The 20,172-nt window shown below is 38.2% G+C and overlaps 3 protein-coding genes across 11 annotated transcripts in view; all 3 read right to left on the bottom strand.

Annotated features, from left to right (window-relative positions):
- The window catches only part of LOC139810155 (uncharacterized), a 55,611-nt gene extending 44,120 nt beyond the window's left edge, over positions 1 to 11,491 (bottom strand). For 3 of the 7 annotated variants that reach the window (XM_071773470.1, XM_071773471.1, XM_071773469.1), the window contains exons 1-4: positions 10,670 to 11,489; positions 9,289 to 9,456; positions 8,208 to 8,547; positions 7,893 to 8,076 (exon numbers count right to left, since the gene is read on the bottom strand). In XM_071773470.1, the coding sequence (XP_071629571.1) occupies positions 7,893 to 8,076; positions 8,208 to 8,547; positions 9,289 to 9,456; positions 10,670 to 10,801 (824 nt within the window). In that variant the 5' untranslated portion in view covers positions 10,802 to 11,489. Of the gene's footprint in view, positions 1 to 7,892; positions 8,077 to 8,207; positions 8,548 to 9,288; positions 9,457 to 10,669 lie in introns of all 7 variants that reach the window. The other 4 variants (XM_071773476.1, XM_071773472.1, XM_071773473.1 and 1 more) reach the window with 2 other exon arrangements.
- On the bottom strand, positions 401 to 7,877 carry LOC139810156 (uncharacterized). The gene has a single exon (XM_071773477.1). It carries the CDS (start codon positions 5,187 to 5,189, stop codon positions 3,696 to 3,698), a length of 1,494 nt encoding a protein of 497 aa, XP_071629578.1. The 5' UTR covers positions 5,190 to 7,877; the 3' UTR covers positions 401 to 3,695.
- Positions 11,492 to 12,948: 1,457 nt separating the features above from the next.
- Positions 12,949 to 20,172, bottom strand: part of Task6 (TWIK-related acid-sensitive K[+] channel 6) — an 83,650-nt gene continuing 76,426 nt past the window's right edge. For all 3 annotated transcript variants that reach the window (XM_071772769.1, XM_071772768.1, XM_071772771.1), the window contains exon 7: positions 12,949 to 20,154. In XM_071772769.1, coding sequence (XP_071628870.1) covers positions 19,837 to 20,154 — 318 coding nt within the window. In that variant the 3' untranslated portion in view covers positions 12,949 to 19,836. The remainder of the gene's footprint in view (positions 20,155 to 20,172) is intronic.

Genomic DNA, 20,172 nt, shown 5'->3' on the forward strand with positions numbered 1-20,172 from the left:
TGCAAGTTAAGATCCTGATCGGAGACAAAACTGTCACCGCAGAATTCGCACTGCAAGACGTTCTCGTGAGTGAGCATATCCGTCGTTTCCATCTTCGAATGTGTGTGCACCGAGTCCGCGATCAGTAACCGTGTGTGCCCCTGGGTAAAGACGTGCTTGATTACGCTGGGTCCGCACTGCTGCCGATCCTGTGGCAGCGTCCTGAGTTTTGACACAAAATATCTGGAAAGAAGAGAGACACAAACGGAAGTCAATCAGTGCTCGTTCCTCGCCGCCTCTTTCGTTCTTTATCGTTGCCTTAACCAGGATCTTACGTGGTAAGCGAGATATTTACAGGGATGATCAGCTGGACACTCGTGCTCGATTGTATGGAAGTTGGGTAGTCAATAAAGTGCCTCACTTGTGATTTCCAGTATTCTCTTTATTACGTAGCCATCTGTCCTCTACTTTCTTTTATTGATCGTTTTATTATATACTTAAACAATGTTTATTTGCGAGCGAACACCGTCGTCTTCTGTACTATTTGTTGTACTTGCAGCTTGATCTTGTAGACCTCTGCGACTACAAAATACTGCTTATATTCTATGCTCTCTTAATACTAATAGGTATATTGTGTTTATATTGTGTTCGTTAATAAAATGCGGTCGTCTTAATATTAATTATAATATATTAACAATCATACCACATTTTCCTTCCTTTTAAATGCACAATCTCACTATTTCCTGCTTACGGTATACTATATACAGAATGTTGCATTACTATCAAATGAGCCATAAATTTAACAGATTCTCTGACAAATTTTGAGTTAATTTCTTTCTCGTAATGAAAGTTTAATAAAAAATAAAACTTGGACTTCCATAATTTTACGTTTAATTTAACGTTAAATATACTTTCTAGTAAACAAAATGATAGCAGATTGGCAGCAAAAATCGTGCAGTCTGGGCATTTCCTCCACTCTGCTCGATTTCTGCCGCCAATCCGCTATCTAATTGTGTCAGCAGATTCTATTATACTTCTATTGGCGTTTTGCCGACAGCGATATATCAGACCTGAGAGCATCAAATCTTTCTGCCGATAAAATTTGTAGTAGATACTTGACAATATCTGCTTTCAACAGACTTGACTGTCCGGGTTGCAAATAAATAATTTCCAATTTGAAAATTAATATCACGTAAAATTATGTGAAAAATACTGTATTTAATTTATATTGTTAGATACGTGTATCTATTTGTCTTTAATTGATTAAAATTTTGATTTTTAGTTATTTATGTCCGATAAATAAATCACATCTCTTAGTGTTGAGCTTCTATAGTATCTACGATCGAAAAAATTTTTTATGATATAAACACCCTGTATAATGTTCGGATAAATGTACTGCTATCATTTCTCTCCTCATTCTTTACTGTAATTTATTATTTAATTTATTTAACACAATTATATAAATTTTATAATAAAAAAATTATTACTATTCTATAAATAATTAAAGAGCTAAAGATCTAAATGCTTAGTTTCGTTTTCTTCTCTTCTTAGCTAAAGAAAGGAGCATAGAATCAGTTAACTGCAATTAATATTGATGGAAAAAATCTTGTAATATGCAAAATTATACGTGTCTTGTCTTCCGATATGTACGCGTATATTTGCTATAGCAAATTTGATATGTTCACGTATAAGCAACCGCGACAGCCTTAAACTGTTCATAACACATGCATATTACAAAAAATTATTTCCGCTAATTATACTTGAATGTTAATATTTGATTCCGCATTTCTAAAGTTAAAATTATAGATCAATATTGAAAAATATCAAGTTTAAGCAATCAATTATTGAAGAAAAAATGGTGCAAAGACATTATCGACGTTTGTGCTTGTTACCGACTGCATTCATGTGAGAATTTAAAAAATGCAGAAAAATTGATGTATAAAGAAAAAGAACAAAATAGTGACTTAAAAGTTAATATTCTTTTAACACATGCTTCCATATAAATCTTACTTCAATATTAAACATGTTTCCTAAACTTAATTCGTTTGTTAAATTATTCAAATAAAAATAAATTTATTGTTCAACGTAGAATTCCTCTTTGTTAATAAAAATCTCGTAAATAACACAAAGTTGAAATATAATCGAAAGAAAACGCTCTCTTTTTTTATAAACAGTATTCTTAATATAAATTATCAACTGTTATACTATATAGTATTAATACTATGTAAGAAGTTATACCATATACATCTATAATTGAGTAAATGTAAATAAATATCTATATATATTATTTGTCTTGTATATATCTTGTACATACAAAACAAATTTAAATAAAATTGAAGATAATTTCATTAAATATTAAATTTTTCAAATGCATTTGTTTAAAAAATCTTGTAAATATTATATACCATCATCTATCAGAGTAAATATTCTGGCAGAGTGATTTTTGCAAAAGATTGTGTCAATTTCAACTAATTGGCAATATACATAGACACATGTATAACGCACGTTTTGTAGAAATGCAGTCTAGCATGTTGTATTGATGGAAAAAAACATTTATAAAGCAATAAACTCGAGAATTACTGCGAAATCATATATCGTCATTTACTTTATCTACCTTCGAATTGCATACAACTAGGACTAAAAATCTAGATAGATTTAAGCGTCTTCATACTTACATGTCACATTTGTGTAATTAATGTTCCACGTTCTACCCTGTCTTTTATCCTATATTAATAAAAGGCACCTGAATTCAATTGAAATTACGTTGAAATTAATTATAGATCAACAATCGGTCAACAGTTTAAATATAATTAAAAATTTTATGTCAATGCGAAGTACAAAAATAATTATTCATTTATTTTGAAATTGTTTTTCAGTTTTAGTTTTTTTTTATCTCATGATCAATAAAGTAATTTAAAAAATTGGACTTTTAGGCACTTTTTCATGTTATTGCACGCAGGTACTAACTTCTCTTATTAGAAACTGAATTACGCCATATAAACTTTCAATTAGAAGGATAGAAAGTTTCACGCCGCGTCTAATAATATTGACGTTATTCTAAATATCTTGTATAATATACAAACGATATCACAGTGATGACAACATTTATGATTATAGTACGTAATTGTTCGCTTATTTCTATCGTGATTTTGATTTGATCGATTTTAAATTGACTCTTGATCGATATTAAATATATTTTATCCGAAACTATACGGAGTTATATATTATCACGTAAACGTATTTATAAAAAAAATTAATTTATAATTTAATTTACGTTTTAATTCGTTCACCATATTAGATCGACTTATTTATTATTCTGTGATAGTAACTTGAGTAATTTTAGGCACTTAGACATCAACACTCTGTACGAAAAGGATTATTTACGATCAAAAATATTTTAATATTTTTATAGTTTTTTTTCATCCAACAAAATGCTTGTGCTTTTGAAAAACTATATACCGGTTATTGAAATCTGTTTCAATGAGCATTTACAAAAAACTTCAATTAATTTTCGTCTTTTTAAAATTATATTGAATAATTTTTAATTTAATCAGAATTGATATCAATTTTTCAATATCATTTTTTTTTTCTCTAGAGTGTTGGTGAAATATTCTGAGATCAAGCATGACTCTCTTGAACATTATTTTATCTATAACATCCATTAAATCTTGAATTTAATCACGCGCGGCAGAAAATCTTATCGATTTTTCGTCGGCTCAGTGTTTCTTCATGTGATTAAGCATAATCGTTCGCGTGACAAATCCCTTTCCGCATATCGTGCAGGTGTACGGACGCTCCCCCGTATGATAACGACGGTGCACGGTGAGCGTCGACGCCTGCGTGAACGATTTGCCGCACATGGCACAGAGATACGGCCTCTCGCCGGTGTGGATACGTTGGTGCACCACGTAATACTTGCGATGCGTGAAGCCCTTGCCGCACACGTCGCAGACCAGCGGCCGCGACCTGTGCACCGCCTTATGCGTGGTCAACGACTCGGCGGTAGTAAATTGCTTGGAGCACGAGTCGCAGGGATAAGAAGGTATGGGCTTGGCGGGAATTACAGGACCACCGCTCCCACCACCACCGCCGCCGCCAACACCGAGATTGCCGGCTATCATCGAATCGACGGGCGACGACACGGCGTTGGTACCCGCGACTATCCGATTGTCGTTACTCGCCGGCAACGGTCTGTGGGTTTTCGCGTGATGATTGTACAAGTTGCGCGTCTCGAAGCGCATCATGCATCTCTGGCAAGAGTAGGGTTTCTCCTGGGCGATCTCCTGATGCATCTTCCGGTGACGTTCCAGTAGCGTGCGATACCGATAGCTGGCCTGGCAGAGATCGCAGGCGAACATTTTCTCCATGTTGCCGCCGGGCGACGTGGCGAGATTGGTGGAGGTCGACGTGCACGTGGGCACGGGCGCGGAATGCGTGACCTCGTGCATCCTCAGGTGGTTCAAAGCAACGAAGATCCGCGAGCAGACCCCGCACGAATATCGCGGCTGATTCTCGACACCGTGCTCGAATTCCGGACGCGCGGCGTGACTCGTTCGCATGTGGTAGTTTTGCTTAAGGGCGCTTCGGAACTCCAGCCCGCACGTGGGGCACGGATAGGATTCGGTAAAGATTTGCACCTGATCGGACAAAGACTGGTCCGGACACACGGACTGAAAATGCGGAGGGAGCAATGTCGATAGCATCGACGATTGGTTCGAGAATATCGAGTTGGTCTGTAGGAGATTAAAATTGACGGACATACCGGCCTCCCCGATCTCGGGCGAGGGCGAGAGAATTTGACGCAGCATCCCCGACAATCCGCCGAAGGTCTCGCCTCCTTCCCTGAAATTGACAAAACCCAAGGACATTGCAACGGAGAATGACCCGTGGGCACACACAGCTTTGTCTTTTGATTTCTGTTCTTTGTGATCATTACAAATATATCTTGCGTACAGGCGGTGATGAGAAAGAGAGGAAAAGAGAAAAACAGAGAGAGAGAGAGAGAGAGAGAAAGATAGAAAAAGATAATTATGCTTATGTGAGTGCTGCAAGGTGGCCGGTGCAAGGTGCTTGGGCATTGCTGACATCCCTGTCGAAACGCAGCAATCATAATGTGTTACAAGAGCGCACGTGCGAATCGAGAAAGTCGTCGCGATTGTCGTCAAGTCAAACAGCATTGGAAGTTTATCATCCGCTAGGAAGTTTATCATTCGCTACGTGAATACTCATCAAGCTTTCGGAATTTATAAGGCTTACATGATAATATTTAAATATTATTAGATGAATAACATTACAGGATAAAAATGACTTATTAATTACGATACGAAATGATCTTGTAGACCTAGTCTCTTATTATGTTCATTACTAATCAATATCGTTTAAATTATAATTAGAAATATGTACATAAAAATATGTATGTATATATTTATACATATATATTGATATTCCCTAACGATACAGCAGAAGGGAAAAGTAAAAATCAAGCCATAAAACTTGGCAAAAGAGTTCGAGAAAAGCAAATTTTTACTCAAAAGATCACTAATGACTTGGGATAAAACATGTTAAAACGCAAATTAAATCAGGTATAAAAAATCTCACCTTTATAAATAATCCATAGCCACGATAAAGCATCTTCTTCTCATTTTCACGGTGTAAAACGGAGCATGATTTTTCACGGACGTGTACCTATACTTGCATCCAACACATTTTAAATTTTAACGTATCACAAATATATATTACGCGAAACAACATAAAAATCCAGCTAAGAACTGTAATAAGAATAATAGACAAAGGAGAAAATCAAATGTATTATTCAGTACTTTATGAAAAGTGACAATATCTATGAAAATTTGACGCAGCAAAAGCACAAAAAGTGCTGTGTGTCAACCTTTCATGTGTCAGATATCCACTCAAAACTGAACAATACAATTTTCTCCATTTACAGAAGCATTAAAAAGATCCATGATATAAAATGACATACTCAGAATATGCCAAAAATATCACGACGTTTATCCAATATTGCAGCCAATTCAAGGCGCAATAAATATTTAATAATTTTATTTCAAATGCAAAACCGGCGCATTTATGCAAGCCTGGTTTATTATTTATTAAAAGAAACTATGCCTCGCGGTATATCTTTTGCACTTATGGAAGCGCGCGAAATAATACGCGCAATCCAAGCAATGTGCGTGATAAAATTAAAATTTGTGATAACATCGCATCATAATAACATCGGATATATGTATAAAAGAATTTATTCGATATCAAAATAGCATCATTTAACTTGTCACGGATAACGATGCAAATTTACGTAATGGCATTATTGAAAATCGCAATATTCGGTTTTGCTTATAACAAGAGATAGTCTACAAATAGAATAAAATATATAAAATGTAGAAAAGATACTCGCCTTTGTGTTTACAATGCGAAAAATCCTCTTGATTTGGCAGTCTCTTAATGGACGATTCTTTCTTTCGTTTCGCAGAAATCTTCGAATCGGAAGAAATATGATCCTTCATCTTCTTCAACATCAAGATTCTTAACAATTCTTAACCGATTTGTCTTCTCGGTTAGTACACTATTTGCGCAATTACTTTATCATCCGGCGAACTGCACCGGATACGCAAAATTTATTAACGATTTCATAGAACACGTATTTTTTTTTACGTCGATTAAAAGATAACTCTTAAAATTAATCGCAACATATTAATATAGTAATACAGTGTCCTGGCAATATCGTAAAGCGCAGGCGTCGGAAAGCACGAAGATCATAAATCAGAAATGGTAGATAAACGTTGCATCAATTGAAATATTTATCGTCTGTGATTTTTGGATCGGCCGAATATCGGTCATGTGTGCGGCATTTAGTGCCATCACGTAAGCGTGGGAATATTAGATAATATCGACAACATGTAAACATCTGGTTTATGAGTGGACAAAGAGATCAGGCTGGTTTCCCTCAGGCATCGCTTATTGCTAGACGAGAAATCAATCCCTTTCTCGTATCATGGATATGGATAATCCAGAGAGATCTCTTTATCCATTTTCTTGCACATATATAAATAATATCTAACACAAAGTCCATTTCGACTAAAGTATAAAAATTAATATTAAACACTTACGAGACGTAAAGAACATTGTTGGAAAATTAATATTATTATAATTATTGTTGCTATAATTAAGATTGTGTTTCATCGAAATGCACTTTATGTACATGCTACCACATGTAAAAGTAACAAGGTGTTTAGCAATTATTCTGGACTCAACAAATCTGCATCTTTTTAAATAACGAAAAAACAAGATCGTTTAAAAGTAATGCGAAGTAATGTTATACATATAAAAAATATTTGTATAAATTGCTAAACACCTAGAGCCAAAGATGGTTGTGGGGTGTGTTCAAACTTACCTTGTGTTTACCTGCGCCTTACACTTATAAGAATGAAACCTCGGATAATCGTTATCTATCTTGCATTTTTATTTCTACTTTACTGATTCAATAATATAATTATTTCAAGACTTATTACCAAATTGCGTATGAAAGAGCATGAAGAGCATGATGTGTAAAATTAAAAGTATTTTAAAACAATATTCTCAGATATACATATAGGTTAGATATTGATTCTTTTTAAATAAATATATTACAATGTCGTTGGTAACTTCTGTTTCTGCCTGTATCAAAAGTACTTTACGTAATAATTATGATTGTACAATATATCGTTAAGTTTTATTCCATTTATATACATCGTTGATTTCATTCAAGACCAACTAGTTCTATTTATCTTGACATTCAAATAAAGTTGGTAAAAATAATAAGTAAATCAAATTAACGCAATGTTTATGTGTAATTGTTTATGTTCACCACAACAAATGACACCTTTGGCCCTCAAACAGTAAAGTAAGAACAGAAAACTCACCCAGTTTTCGGATCCACATCTGCTGTTTGTGACATCACCATCTCGGGCATATCGGCAATTTTCTGTTGCTGAAGTCCAGAGGGGCCAGCTTCGTCACACGCCAAGGAAACATTAACAAATGTCGTAGGCTCTATAGTTCTACTATTATTAGGATCTTCTTCACTTTCTTCTTTTATAGGTAGGCCTTAAACAAAATTTCAAACGTTCTCTCTTTTTCTCTTCCTACGTTTTTCCAAATTTTTAAGCTAACTGCCTAATATATCTAGTAATTAGATATATAAGTTACAATATTTAATACATAGCACAAATGTGTACCTTCATCTCCATCGCACTCATCGTCCGAGTTTTCCTCCTCTTCACTGCTCTCTTCTTCCTCTTCTTGTTGCGTAGGCGTGTCTGTTTGATTCTGCGTGATTTGGTCATGTGTCGTTTGCGTGCTTGGTCCAGCTACTGGTTGGACATTTTGTACAGAGCTACCACTGTTGTCCATAGGAACTGAGGTTATTTGTTGTTGGGCATTGCTCGAAATCATTATGGGCATACTTAGCCCCATGTTGTCCATCATACCCATATTCATATTGTTCTGATGTTCGCTTACTTGTTGCATCACAGTACCATCTAACCTGTTCTCGTTGTTCTGTTCTTTCATCCCATTCTAAAATTTAACAGAAAGCAAACAACATGAGTTTTGTATTTACCAAGAATTGAGAGTTTCGATAATAAATTAAACTAAATAGATATTATCGATGCTTCATTTCTTAATTGAAGCAATCCGTTTCTATGTTTTAAGTTATATCTAATTATTATAATTACGTAAATTTTTTTATAAAATTAAATTTACCGACTACTAGATAATGTACGTAAAAAAAATTGTAATATGTAGAAATATAAAATGTGAAATATTAAAAAAGAACTTACAAGTGCACAATATGCAAAATATTATGAATATTATGATCACTAGCTATTATCATTGCTAAGGTAAACATAGACAAAAGAAGAATGAAAAAAATGATGATCATGTCTAATTCCCAAACTGTAGAAAACTATACAGGGTGTGTGTTAATTTCTCTTAATCTTAAGCCCCTTGCACAATAGGCGATAGCGATAGCTGTAGCTTTGTCGGCACTTTTTGTCGCTGTCGCTATCGCTATCGCTATCGCCTATTGCGCAAGGGGCTTTTATTAAATTCGTCGAGAAAAGGAACTATTATACTACGTTTGCGCGAGCGTTACTTCTGTAGTAACTTATGATAATTCCTTCGCGTAAACGGGATTTTGTAGTAACTTATGATAATTTACTCCGCGTAAACGAGTGAATTACCGTAAGTTACTACAGAAAGTAACACTCGCGTAAACGTAGTACATGTGACAAATAAGTTGTATAGAATAGTAATTACCGGATTGAGAACATTGTAACCCTGTTTGTCTTCCATGTTCACTTCGCCTAGCCATTGCAGCAACTGTTTCTCGGCATTCGCCGTCGTATGCCAAAATTGATAACATAACTCTACTTTATACACGCAGTCGTCGCATATCTTTTTAGGTAATTTGTCTTCCCTGTTTACCTATAATCATAAAAAAAAGATTCGTGAGACCTTTTAAAATATCGCAACTTGTATACATGCATCACAATTTTATTTATATCAAAATTAACTCTCCGTCTGTATACGTTTTTCTTTTTTTGCACTTTCGTGGGTTATTTGACGCAATTTTGCCCTACCTTAAAATATTTAAAAAATCTGAAAAAATTTACGAAACATTTGTCTACATTGTAGTTAACAACTTCATAGTTATTTTGATAAAAATTTAATATTTTCTGGCAGGCTTGCAAGTTTTACAGTTACGAGCAGATAATATTTTAACTCGGACGCCGTAATAGACCCACGTATACAGACGGAGGGTTAATTTCTTTAATAAGTTAAGATCACAATTTTTTTTTTAATTAAAATGCAATTCATCAATACAATATACATTGGGTATATTTCAATAAAATCGTGCAAAAATTGTCTCCCGGGAGCAACAAACACGAGAGACGCCATTAAACCGTACGCGATCAACGAGAAGCTAATGGCCAATACACGCGCAGCGTTTCCAAGCTCGATGCTCGATTCCTCCGCGATAAAGGCCCGTATCTAGGCAAGACCGTAGCTCGCCATGAGCCACTCCAGGCGACGTTCTCACGAGACAGAAAAATTGTCAAACAAAATGCGAGATTATCGATCCGCGGGCTCCACGGGGAGTCGACGTTTCGCGAGCGTGGCCAATGTCGGCGGCAAGATGTCGAAAACGACCAGGATTAATTGGATTTCGCGACACCGCGTGCTCCCCGTCAACCGCCGTTCCTCGCGAGGGACGGAAACGACACATCGATGACGTCGATGTGCGATCGGAACAAAGCGTATTTCTATCGAGCGACAGAAGGGACGTACGAGGGACGAAAAGCGCGGCAAAGTCCATCGAGCATCGAGCAATTAAGCAGCGTGACAAAGGCGACGAGAGAGAGGAGCCGGGGTCGCACGCCGCGCGACGTTTAGCGTCGCCGTCGCGTCGTGCCACGGAGCGCCGAGCGGTTTTCTCCCTCGTCTACAGAGCGATTCAGAATACGTTCGCCGAGAAGTGCCGCGACCCGAGACCGCTGCGAGGCGCGAGATCGGTATGCATAATATCGCGTACGCGCGGTACGCGTCACACGAGCCGTCCGAGCGAAGGCTCGGCAAGATGGCGGATCGCCATAGCTGGCGGGCCACAACGGTGGGAATGGCGTAGTTAGCTTCTTACCTTGACCGGCAAACAGGCGGTGATCTTGAGAAAGATCTGCCGCACGTCGCCCTCGCCTTCGAAAATCGGCACCGAGACGCGGTCCTTCACGAGACACAGCCGGCACAGGTCCAGGTTCCCGAGGGAGGACATTTTACCGCGTAAAACGCCAGCGCTTCGAGACGCAAAGCCGCGCCCGTTGAACGCGTACGCCGTTCGCTCGCGAGATCCGTAGTAGAGGGGCCGTCCGTCCACTCCGTCCCGTCCGCCGCGTCGTTCACTGCGCGTCGCTTCTCACGCGGCCTCGGCCGCGTCCGGCTCGCCTCGGCCGCCGTCGCCGCCGCTCGGCCGTCTCCGGCGGCGGCCCGACGCCCGACGGCCCGCGTTCGCGTTATCGATCCGGCTTTGACCGAAGCCAACCGCCTTCACACACGACAGCCGCGGACAGCCCCGAACCCGAACGACGCCGAGGGTTCTCTGTTCTCTCTCCTTGAAACGTGTATCGCGAATCGATGCGACACGACGATCCGATTTCTTCCCCCTCGAAATCGGACTTCCAACCCCGAAAATCGGGATCGCTGCCTTCCTCCCCTTTCTCTCTCTCTCTTTCTTTCCTCTCTTCCTTTTCCCTTCAGTTATCCAAATCGAACCGCGAAATTTGAGCCATATCCCGAACGGCGATTCGAACGATCGAGATCGGCGAAATTAATTTTTCCATATAATTAACTCGCGAATACGCACGATTACGTGGAGCTACGGAGGTTTCCGCAGGTGGGATTCTCGGCTCCGTAACTTCACTTTTGAGTTGACGACGCCGATTGATTGATCGGGCAAGCGACTGTGGGGAAAGGTCGGCCGAGTGCACGGTGCACGCTATGAAGTTTTCATGCTCAATTACTCCCACTTTAGTTAGATGCTCGACGACGCATGATCAAACCGCGTAACGTCTATCACCAAACAACAAAGAGACCGGAGAAAATGTTGATGTACATTCATTGATTCGTACACCGCGCTTTGTCTCCGTTGCGCGACGCGTATACTTATGTAATATGTATCTTGCACTTGCCTAAGCAATTTTTTATGAGAACGACCGCTCTGCCATTTAACGTTGAATTACGAAGGCTTAGAAGTAAGCCGAAATCAATTCGGAGCAAACATAGCTTAACGACAAACGCGGTTTACGCGGTTGATTTATCTGTGTTCGAAAAGATCAAGAAACAGTCGAACGAATAAATGCGTTATAAATCTATTAAAAAGCGTATACTTTTAACATTTTTCGTCGAGAGAAATCTCTTTCACCTGCAGACATCTTACTTTTACTTTCCTTCCAAATGAGAATTCACGATACAGCACTGCGCGAAATAAAAGTAAAAAGGGTCGTAAGAAGGAGAAGGAGACGAAGGAGCATGTCACGTCCCTTTGTATCATTGCGATGTAGGGTGCTTTCACACGAAACGGCGGACAACGATCGTCGTAACGGAATCGAATTTCAATCGATTTTCTTCCAACACGATTTACGAGTAGCATTGAAGTTAATCATCTCATTTAGAAAAATTTTATCGCCGATAAACCATCCAGCGTCCGATTGTGATACGAGAGTATATAATGTATATGTCGATCGAGATCCGTTGTGAAATCGGCTTTACTCTGACGTCACAAAAGATATCAATGACCTCTCATGTCCTTCCCTGCGGTGCACTGGCTGCGTTTTACTTCAATCTTCAATGGATGCTTGAAGAAAAACGAATTTACTCTACATTAGAGAAATGCTTTCGTCATTTATTTATTGACTTCATTTTTTATAAATTGTCATGTTTTATATTCGGTAGATTTAAAAATCTATATTATATCGCGGTCATTTACTGCAACAATGACAATTCAGAAAACGAAGTTTTCCAGAAAATGAATTTGAATGTTAAATTTGAATGATTCTGTAATATTATTTTTAAATGCAATTTTTTCGTGTAATAACTGATTACAGAGGAATAAAAGTATCTAGTTATATATTAGCTCTTTATTCACAATCAGCGTATTGAATTCTCATCTTTTTTTGCAAAAAACTTAAAAAAGGCAATTTTTGAGTTATGTCATTGTGTTGTAAATGAGCGATATATGTACATATTTGTATTTATTTTATATATATAATGTTTGTATGTACATATAAAAAATTTGATTCTTTAAACTTTAAACATCTATTAAATAAAATTGAAAATTAAAAACTGAATTGAAAACTGAAAAACTGAACTACTCTGGTTTTCGAGATATACAGTGTTAATTTTTAGGTAGTAAATAAATGAAAATTTATGTATTTATATATATGTATATTGTATATACACAAATAAATTTTCATTATTGTTTCTAGGGATAACATGCATACCTACACGTAAATTTTTTTAATCGACTATAATGTTGTAGATTTTTACTGTGGATAGTCTATCAATACGTTGAAAAATTCATAATTGTCGTTTGCGACGGATAAATTTTATTGCTTGTGTGTGGGAGAAGAAAGTACTACGGCAGAGTAGATAAAAAAAACTGCTTTATTGTGGCAGAGCACATGTATCATTATATACCAGCATATAATAAGAAGTCCATAATAATTTACAAATTACGATCCACTTAAATGTCGTTACACTTGGCGGTGTGTGCAGGCAGGGGATTTGAGAACCGATTCCGATCATTCCCTCGCGTTTTATATCTTGAATCATTTTTCACCCATTTATTTTGCTCGTGCTATCCTTTAAAACTTTTGAACGTCAATTATTAATCTCGATCGTGAGTGGCTTTCCGAAGACCCTTGAAGGGTATACACGCTATGTATAATACACAAAAAAACGAGATATGTAGTCACCTTTCCTACGGTTTTTTTTTTTTCATTTTCATTGAAATCGTTAGTCGTAATTAGTTTAAGGAACATTGTGCAAATCTCGTTCTGCGTCTTACAATATTGCTATTAATTATCGCGAACAATAATTTTAATATATATATATCGAAGACACACTGAAAGTCAGCTGCTTTCTCTGCCGAAAGGATTATAGTCGACTCTTTCGCGTCTCTTTCCGGCGGCGAAATCGTACATTTCATCCCTCGGAAGTGTTTTCTTGTTTCTTTGAAAGAAATAGATCGATCGATCGTCCTACTTGTTGAACGAGCCGTTCAAATTAAATTCATCGGACGCAATCTTTCTGTGTACGATGAAAATCGTTTTAAGTTCCATTTGTTATCGGAAGATATACTGCAGCCAATAAACTCGCCGTAAGTCGGCGTAATGGAAGCGTGAATTTTTACGAAATTTTGAAGATACAATATCCGAATGCAACATACCGCGTACTTATACTTTACAAATCTCTTACTCCTCTTTTTTTTTTCTTCCCGCGACTTGGAGAACCGCGCAAACACCAGTAAATCGATTAAGACCACGACGAAATCGCATTACTTCGATGCTTGGTAGTTGATTAATTAATCGATTAATTAAGTTTGTCAAATTCGTAACTATGCACTTACACTTTACGCTATAACAATAATAGCAAAATTGCGTGAATTTTTAAATCTTTTTTTTTTCGTTTTAAATTCCGTATCCTCTTTCGGTTACTTCGTAATTGTAAATTTACAGCTATTACAAGTATTATTGTTTATATTTGTGTAAGGTAACATTAATATAGCAGACTCTGTCCCTCGTGCCCGTCACCTACTTAAATACAAAGTTAAAAATGCACGAGGCTTTTAAATCTTTCTTCAAATCCGCGTATGTGTTTCTCCGCTGTGTTCTTCCGCACGTGCACATTATTTGCGTTACGCGTGTGCAGAGCACGGTGGATTTGCGTCTGGCACTTGCCTGTACTGTTGTTCCTCATGGATTTTCCGGAGACCCGAATTAAAAGAACGCTCGTCAAAAGCTCGTCGGCGACGAAGTATCGCAGGTGTACCACGTCGTCAATGAAACCTCCGCGTATCGCGATGCGAGGGTAATAAATTATCTCGAGTACGTTCTAAATCAATGAAACGGATTATACGGTACTGGCAACGCTCTCTAATCCCTAACAGCACATGTAGATTCTGAAGATGGTTCTCTACTTTTTACAAAAGTAGAGAATATTATGTTCTCAGTAAATTAGGTATATTCTCAATACAATCATGATATTATGTGCTGTTAGTGACAACTCTTTCTCCTGTCATTTCTTTTCACTTTTATTAGCGCTTTACATGAGGCGTTCTTTTAACTTCAGATATCCTAGAATTTGGAAGGCCGCTGATGTATCGTTTCGAAAAAATTTTCTTCAAACCAATCTCTAAGCTAAGGACTGTAGTCTACCTAATAGAACCGATCGAATAAGAGTCATGTCCACATTAAACGTTCTTGCATTCATCGAGAAAAACGAAGGAGTCTCCTGTGCCGCTGTCGCGTGTTCCGCGTTTGCCAATTGGTCTTGCCGGGATTACGCGAAGCAGAGCGATACGTCGTGTGACGCTGCCGTACCCTTGAAATTAGAAACATTGGTCGTGCGAAGTAACGCGCAGAGTATGCAAGAAGTTCTCTCAGAGACGTCGTCTTATTACGTTCTAATTAACTAGACTATAGCCTGGGGAAAAAAAAAGATCTTATATCGTCAACCCCGTTGGGATATTAACTAAGCTAGCGTTGGTCGTAAAATCGTTGATAGTTTTAGCGTAATCTAGGTACACACCTCGCGCCGACATACGCCGTAATCGATAGGACTCGTTTAGGATAGCTGAACGACAAAACATCAAAGTTTGGGAAAGACTTGGAAGTGAACGTAATTCTACTGCGAATCTCAACGAAGCGTATGTCTCACTCTATATCGTACAATTTCCCTCGTACGTAAGAAGTGTCACGTATGCTTCGATCTACTTCGACATCGTTCCATGCCACCATTCGATTTTTCTCCACGAGTGTGTGCCGTACGGGACATGTCGACATGATTAAAAAAAAAATGCAGCTTTTACTCTTCTAAGAATTATTCTGTAGATGGCAAACGGTAAATGGGCAATCCTAATGGAACACTCGATAATTATAAATTCCGGGTGAATCATCGATTAAATGGTGTGCTGAAGATTGTCAAATTAGATGCGAAGCAAAGCGTCCCAAGACTTAGACAGAAATGCTTTATATATTACAATATTATATATGTATATATATACAATTAATAAAAATTCTTTCGTGACGAAACACGCGCCACGCTTTCACAATTTACAATTATTATCAATAGAAACTTCATATTCAGTTTTTTTTTGTTATGGCCATTTATATTATAATAATGCGTGAAATTATATTCTGGCTTCATCCTTATAGTACGACGTGTTTTAATCAAGACTAATCTCTTCACAAAAATAGGGAAGTTGCATGTAGATGCACTATCCTATGAGTATAGTGAACTATTCGCCATGTTACTTTGCATTATTATTAATTATTCGTCGGCGTTGAAAAGAGATATATTACAACAACGAAATTCTTTTACTCAAAACAAAATCAGTTAACGTTTAAATATATGTTTTATTAACATTTTCATACTTTTTTTTTATCAAAATAATACAAGTAATGGCAATTTAAATGTACGGTCAGGAAATTATGGCACTGCGGTATAATTACAGTGACGTTATTTGGATATCTGTATCTTTTTTTTTCTTCCTTTCGAACGTTGCATTCACAATACATCATTTCATTCTGCATTTTAGCTAAATCGGTGTGAACACATTCCATTCAATGTTTGCTGTTTCGCGAAACGTTTAGATGGATAGCCGTCGTATAGGAAACATTCTTAGCAGCGAAATCATATTATTTTAGACGTCAAACTTTCGGCAAGCACATCTCGAGAGAAATAACTTTGTAGATTATCAAGATATACTAGATCAATCACGTGATTGTGAAATATTACAAATGAAATCGTGTGTTGTTTCTATCCTTAAATTAAGTTATATATTTTGCATCCTGACAATAAGTTTTACGTCGCCTACCTAATAATTTGAGATCGAAAGCAAACGAGAAATCGTCTTTTTTTCCCAGCTAATTCTATAGCCTCGATATTATAAGCTCAATTATTTTTTTTTTTTTTCATAGAATGTTACAATAAATACAAAATATTATATGAAAGTGTATATATAATCCTTGTATTATCTTAAGACGCTATGACGTTCACCTGAGAATTAAAAAAATTGTATATCCGATTATTCAAAATTTTATTTACGTTACGTTGAAGACTCTAGCAAAGTTCGATAATGAACTAGATAATGAACTACGGAGTTTAAGAACAAATGGGTAACGACAATCGTTTCAAACAGTAAAATTACCTGTCGTCTCGAAAAGGCTCGTGAACGTTATACTGTTATTTAGCTCAAACGAGTTGAAATGATGCGTCAAATAGGATGCGAGTAAAATAAACGTTACATCGACTATCGATTAATACAAGATGCATGGCTATTACGCGTTCACTTATCTTCGTTAAGTTTGTCTTCTTTTATTTATACTCTCCTTATCTCATAAAAATCTTGTACGACCTACGCGATCGCGTTACTTTTTTTTGTTACTATCTATAATATATTACAGATTTAATTCGCCGTAATTAATGGTAATGAACGGGAGTAAGTTCTAGCAGTTCTTATCTTCATCTTTTTTTTTTCGTAGAGTAAGATATTTGTAAGTGAAATGGTGTAACTGATAAACGGTCGACAAGTACGGCTGTTTCGTCATAATCACGTTTGTTTTCATAAAGGAAAATGTTTTTCCAAGTTTTACGTTAAGTTTAAATAAGCATCTAACACGTATACGAGTACATTACTCAGAAAATGTGAAACTACGGATAAGATCGCGCGCCGCAGCCTTTCGTTAATCTGAAATGGTCATATGTACAGCATTATAAATTACATTTGGTCACGATGAACATCAGTGTCTTCGAATTGTTGACGTGTGATTGAAAAGTATTTGGCTTTTGGAAAATCCTGATTATGTACCGTAATGAAAACGCGTCGCATGAATGTTATGACTTAAATAACAAGACATTCGAAAGAACTGCCGTACCGGTCGGCGTTTTTCCTGTGTACGTACCATCCGATCGGATAAAGAAACGTCTTCTACGTATGTCTACTCGCACACGTGCAATCCAGTATACGTCTTAAAAATATCCGAGTAGATTCTACTTCTCGATAAAAGGCAAGAGAATTGTTCCGCTCGTGTTCATCCTATAGTATGATAACGCATCTACCGGGAATACGTACTTGTCTCGTGTTTCGATGGATTGACTCTTCGTAGATAGACTATAAACGATCAAATTCGGGGGGCGGGGGAACGAATTCGCGAAAAATTTTTTTCCTCCGCGCGTACACCTGTCTTTCTCTCCGCAATCATGTCGGCGCCCGTTTGTGTATTTCAGGAGACCTACGGCAACCTACTAAACTCTAGAAATCTATGACCATCTGCGGCCATGGCCATCTCGATAATCTCGATCTGCACTTAAATAATAAATAGATGGAAAGTCGAAATTTTGGGAGATATATTTATATTATATATATATTTATATCACGTACTCGCGAACTCGCTTGATAATAATCGTGACGTATCTTACAAGTATGTATTATACACATTATATATCTCTGTAAGATCGGAACGTCTCGTGTATCGTATACCTAAAGTCGTAGTTTGCTTTCTTTTCATACTTTATATTATATACAAATTGTAAAATGTCTTCTTAATGAAAAAGTCGTGTCGGTCTGTGTATATCTCTTTCTTTGGTGTGTATTTATATTTTTCTCTCTCTCCCACGAAAACGTGAATGTAAGGTGTATACATGTGACATTCGTATTTTCTTCTTTTCACGCGTCCTTACATCCTTGAACACAGACGACACTTCCATGCACACTCGCTCGCACTCACTCGCGATTTCGCTCACCGACATTCGCACCCCTTCGCATTCGATCCCTTTCGTCCTTCCCACGCGAACATTTTTCACGTGTCTTCACGAATTCCTCGGTTGCAAGATACATAATTATCCCTGCACAGCCTTTTGTACATGCATGTCTTTTCAAGGTCAGTTCACCGCGTAATCGCACCTGCGACGTGTGTGATTCCACATTTCTCGGTCTATTATATATTTTAAAGAGGCGGACTAAGTATGAGAATATTAGAAAGCGAGCGCAAAGATTATACTGCTCATTCCAAGCCGTAGTAGATGTCTGAAATGTGACTCTAGTATATATATAGATATATATGTACTTGAGATTCGTAGAATATGCGATTAAATTTTTATCGAGAAAAGATTAATCTCGAATTGGCGAATAAAATTGTAAATGTAAAAGGAGATGCGAGAACCTGTACTAATTTTTAGGATAGACACGTTATTCCAGTAAATATCCTTACACATGTAATATTCTTTCTCGAGGAAAATATAATTTCGGCTACGAAGGATCAAAGGTAACTCATTGTTAGTTACGGACTAAAAGTAAATCTACATCGCTGCAGAGCTATCACACATATAGAATCTCATCGCACGTCGCACTTAGTGATGCCGGCGAATGACACAGCCATTTATCTAGAGCGCCAGAACGGAAAGCTTCGTCTCGGCATCTTGAGCGCCAATTCTCGCTTTCTCACTCGTCGAAATTCTCACGCCTTACTCGATGGTGGCACAGACGCATCAGAAACTCATTCATCGCACATCGAGTATCTTAATACTCTCGATTACACGAATGCGAATTAAACTCGGACGATAGCGGCGTGTCGCGAATGGAAGAATTATACATACCGCGCGGGTTCGCGCGTTGCGAAACGACAAAACGTTTTCGTTGAGGAGAAGCATCCGGCGCCGTCGTTATCCCGGTGTCACGATCCGGATTAAACAGTTCCAGCGATCCAATATCTAATCGATCCCAATCTCTCGACTATCTATACGAAATCTTACTCGCGCTCGACGAGAGTTGAACGCAAAAAAGAGAGAGAGAGAGAGAAAGAGAGAGAAAAGGAGAAAGAGAGAAAGAGAGAGAGAGAGAGAGAGAAAGAGCGAGAAAAAGAGAACTCGTGGCGGTGATGATAGCGTCTCGACGACGATTGAAATTCGTTGAAGTCGCCGGCTGCCGGGCAGAAGCACACGCTCCCCTCAGACGGACACCCGCCGCGGCTGCTCGTGGTAGTAATGCTGCTGCTCGTCGAGAAGTGTCACACTTCTCGCAGCGGAGCAACGTCAAATGCTGGCGCGGTGCTGATACAGCGGGAACGACAGCAACGGGGTGAGCGGCAGCGGCCGCGAATCGCCATCCCGCACACTCGACGACGCCGACAGCTGTTGCATCGGCAGCAAGTGCGAGATCTTGCCCGGCGAGCGGCGCACCGTGAAACGCGGTCTCCGCCGTTTCCTCTGGAAGCCGCTGCAGCGGCAGCTGCACACCGACGCCTCGTCGTCGAACGACATCGCGTTGCCGTGATTGCCGATCTGGCCGGACAGTATCGAGCCGTTCGCTGTTATCACGTCGCCCTCGAGACGCACCGCGCCCTGGGCCGCCTAAAAAGCAAAGATGCT

The sequence above is a fragment of the Temnothorax longispinosus genome, chromosome 3, assembly GCF_030848805.1.
Source record: "Temnothorax longispinosus isolate EJ_2023e chromosome 3, Tlon_JGU_v1, whole genome shotgun sequence".
In the NCBI taxonomy this organism is placed as follows: Eukaryota; Metazoa; Arthropoda; class Insecta; order Hymenoptera; family Formicidae; genus Temnothorax; species Temnothorax longispinosus.

Excerpts from the sequence above, each read along its gene's own strand:
- LOC139810156 (XM_071773477.1), bottom strand. The coding sequence starts at position 5,189 with ATGATAAACTTCCTAGCGGATGATAAACTTCCAATGCTGTTTGACTTG.